This window comes from Pteronotus mesoamericanus, unplaced genomic scaffold (assembly GCF_021234165.1).
Source record: "Pteronotus mesoamericanus isolate MK-2021 breed Mesoamerican mustached bat unplaced genomic scaffold, CSHL_Meso_final contig_116, whole genome shotgun sequence".
Classification (NCBI taxonomy): domain Eukaryota; kingdom Metazoa; phylum Chordata; class Mammalia; order Chiroptera; family Mormoopidae; genus Pteronotus; species Pteronotus mesoamericanus.
This window is the reverse complement of record NW_026555027.1, coordinates 2,137,732-2,141,434: the sequence shown is the minus strand read 5'-3', so window position 1 is coordinate 2,141,434 and position 3,703 is coordinate 2,137,732. Positions and strand designations below refer to the sequence as shown.

The 3,703-nt window shown below is 67.5% G+C and overlaps 1 protein-coding gene across 1 annotated transcript; it reads right to left on the bottom strand.

Moving 5' to 3' along the window:
- Positions 1 to 223: 223 nt before the first annotated feature.
- On the bottom strand, positions 224 to 1,107 carry OLIG1 (oligodendrocyte transcription factor 1). The gene has a single exon (XM_054575976.1). It carries the CDS (start codon positions 1,016 to 1,018, stop codon positions 224 to 226), a length of 795 nt encoding a protein of 264 aa, XP_054431951.1. The 5' UTR covers positions 1,019 to 1,107.
- Between the last annotated feature and the right edge of the window lie 2,596 nt (positions 1,108 to 3,703).

The following is a 3,703-nucleotide window of genomic DNA, read 5'->3' as shown; positions in this document are numbered from 1 at the left end:
AGCCCCCACAGCTCCGACGCTCCGTCGAACATCCGCTCGGGTCACTTTAGTTTCCCCGGGGTGGGGGCAGGCAAGGGGGCGCCGACAGTCCCCTCCTCTGGGAGGGAAGGCTCCGAGGACGCTCCTTGCTGGCCCTGCCGCCGTCCCGGGCGCAGGCGCGGGGGCGCGCCGGAGCCCGCGGCGGGAGGCCGTGCCGGGGCCGCGCCCCGGGCCGGGAGGGCGCTCACTTGGAGAACTGCGCCTGCATTGCGGCCAGGCCCAGGCCGGCCGGGACCAGGTGCGGGAACTTGCAGACGGCACAGCTGCAGAGGCCGGGGCCGCCCGCGCCGCCGCCCGGGAGCGCGAACTGGCCGCACGGCGGCTCCTCGAGCGCCACCGACAGGTACTTGGCGGGGCGCAGCGCGTCAGGCGGCCCCACGGCGCCGGGCGCCAGCAACACGGAGCCGGGTGCGGCGGCAAGCAGTGGCAGGCCGGCCAGCAGCAGGCGCGGCGCGGCGGGCCCGGCGCCCTCGCCCAGCGCGCGGCGCAACTCCTGCAGCGAGCTGCCCAGCAGCAAGATGTAGTTGCGGGCGAGCAGCAGCGTGGCGATCTTGGAGAGCTTGCGGCCCGGCGCGCCCTGACAGTGCGCCGCCGAGTAGGGCAGGATGACCTCGCGCAGCGCGTCCATGGCCAGGTTGAGGTCCTGCATGCGCTTCCGCTCGCGGCTGTTGATCTTGCGCCGCAGCTGCTGTTGCTGCTCCTCTTTGGGGTCCGCCCGGGAGCCGCCGCCGGCGTGCGCGCCCGGCCCCGCTCCCGAGCCCGGAGGGTCGGCGGGCGTCTCGGGCTTCTCGCGAGCCGTCTTGGGGAGGAGGGGGGCCGTGGTGGAAGAGGCGGAGGACGAGGAGGCGGAGGAGGGGTGCTGCCTGTAGCCCACCAGCTCGTACAGGGAGGCCCCGAGCTGCATGTCTCCCGGCCGCTGGGGCCGCAGCATGGTCGCGGGGGCCGCGTTCACGCGCGCCTGGGAAACGGCATAGTGCATCTGGGGTGTAACGGGGGCCGCCGAGGGCGCCCCTCAGGAACGCCCCGGGGTGGACCCTTGGGGAGACTGCCCCTCCCCGCGGACCTGCGCGCGGGGAGCCGACGGCAGGGCAGCGACCGGTCCCGGACCCCTTTAAACCCGATTTGGGAACCTGCGGAGCCCCGGGCCGCTGGGTGCAGCCAATGGGCGCGCGAGGCCGGGCGCAGACGCGTGCTCATTGGCCACCCGCCTGAAGCGGGCGCGGAGGTGCGGCTGGCACGGCTCAAGGAGGTTATTGTGAGCGCCCTGGTCACAGGACAGGCCGGGAGCGGGGACAGAGGGCGTCTTTTCCGGCGAAGCGCGGTTGTTCACGGAGTTCTGGTTGCACTGGTGAGGCTGGAACTCCTGTGCCTACCTCCTCCTCCTCTCTGCCTCGACTTCTGGGTGCACGTCTGTATATATGTTTATTGTAAACTGCAGCCAAAGACACACAACGGAAAATACACCATCTCAACCCTTTCTACGTGTGCCGCGCAGGAGCGTTAGGTTCGTTCACGTTGCTGTGCAACCGGCCCTCAGAACCCTTTTCCTCTTGCAAAACTCCAGGGGAACACTCCCCGCCCCCCGCCGCCCGCCCCCCCCCCCCCCCCCCGCCCGCCGTGTAGTCCCTGCCTTTCTGTCCCTGAATCTGACGACGGTCGGGGCCGCGTGTAAGTGGGGTCATAAGCACTTGTCTTCAGTGACCAGTGTATTTCGTTTAGCGCCATGTTCCTCCGAGCTGTCGCCATGTGTCAGAATCCTTTCTTTTTAAGGCTGAATGACGTGCGAGGGCCTCGCTCAGGTTCTCCACCGACGCCCGCGGAGACACCTGGGTGGCTTCCACCTTTTGGCTATTGTCAATCATGCTGCTCTGGACACTGGCACAACTTTTTTTTTTAAATACCTGATTTCCTCCAGGTTTTAAACATGCGTTCATCTCGCTTTCTGCCCTGTTTTGAGAGCGGAATTTCTGGGCGCGAGGACCCGCGGCCCTGGGGCGGCCGCTCCGCCGCGCCCTCTCGCCTCCCTCCGATGGGACGCGTTTAGGAACCAGGCAGCCGCTTGGTCGGGGCCTTTCCTCTCCCAAGGGGACAAGTGCTCATCTTATCAGTGAGGGCTCTTGCTTAAGCAGAAGCTCACCCAGAGATCGGCCTCTCATCAGGAGGAAACAAAACAAAACAAAACAAAACAAAACATAATTCGAGGGGCGGGGCCGAATCTTTCCCCACCCCCCACAGTGTCATTCCGTGGTGGCGAGGGGAGCTTTCTGCTCTGCCACCAGGGCATGCCTGCCGTCCTCTCATGGCAAAATGGCACCGGCCGGAGGGTGTCTGCGCCTCTGCCGTCCCACGAGGCACCGCTAAGGCCCGAGGCTGTTTAGGTGCAGTCAGTTGCAGTACAGCAGAGTGAGACACTGGGCTCCCTGCCGCACAAGCACCGCTGCGAGGGCTCAGCACAGCCAGCCCGAGCGTGGCCGCCTGCGCGAGGGCCCGCATGGAGATCGCTCTTGTCCCCTCAGGAGGCTCCACGGTGGAGGGCGGGGATCCCCCAAAGGAGGCGAGCTGCCGCGCCTCCGTCCTCTTCGGTGGCCGCGGGGGTGCCGTGCGCCCCCCACAGGCACCGAGTTCAGCCCCGGGAGCCGGTGGCTGTGCCGGGGCGTCAGGCCTGCGCCCCTGCGCGGTCCCCCTTCCGCCCACCGAGCTTTGTCTCCCAGGCTCCCTCTGGCCTCTGCTCCGAACCTGCTGGCTGCCAGTAGCGCCCTCCCCAAGCCTCGGGGTCTGCTCCCAGCTCCTTTCTTCTCGGAGCCTTGGGGGTTTCTCTCCTCCTCCGTTCTTCGCACGCGGCAGACCACTGAGCGCAGCCATCGAGCCCGGACTGCGCTCCCTCCAGTCGCCTCTGCACTGGCTGTGAGGGCCTCAGGCGGGTCCCCCGTCCGTCTCTGCACCCCCTGCAGCCTACCTTTGTGCCTCGGAACTGCTGTGTGCCCCCGGGTGTCCGAGCTCGGTCTGAAATCTCCACTAGTCCACGGCTCACCCCCGGGATGTGCCAGCTCCCAGCGGCGCATTAATCCACGAGTCTCCTGTGGGATCCATGGGGAGGGGGGACCTGGCAGGACCCTGTCACCCCCACCCTGGGGACGTGTCTGGTGTTGAGGGACCTGCCTGCCTGGAGGAGGGAAGAGGCCCGAGCAGGAAGGGGCTGTGCCTGGCAGGACTAGACAGGAGGGAGAACGACCCAGGAAGTAGCCTCTAGACTTTCTAGCAGGAGGTGAACCCCCTCACTCACTACCTCCCCTTTCCAAACCATTCACATGGCAATCCCAGGGGACTTTTAGGGTTGGCCCTGTGCCCTCGGACAGGAATTCCCTCCAGCTGGACCAGGCTCCCAGGAGGCTGAGGGGCCCCGGTGGGAAGGGCTGGGCACGGGGGAAAGGCAGGAGGGCCGAGGCCGGCCTAGAGCAAACCAGGACCCAGGAGGGCACAGGTCCCAGCCACAGCCCAGAAGAGAGGGTCCCCCGGACCCCACACGCACGGATGCATGTCAGCGCCCTTGGCCATGCCCACTCTCTCTTTGAGAGAGCCTGCGCCCCGCCAAGCCGAGGTGCTGGCCTGGGGAAGCCCCGCTGGCCCCCACCCAGCTTCCCTCTCTGCCCGCATCCCAGGCGGA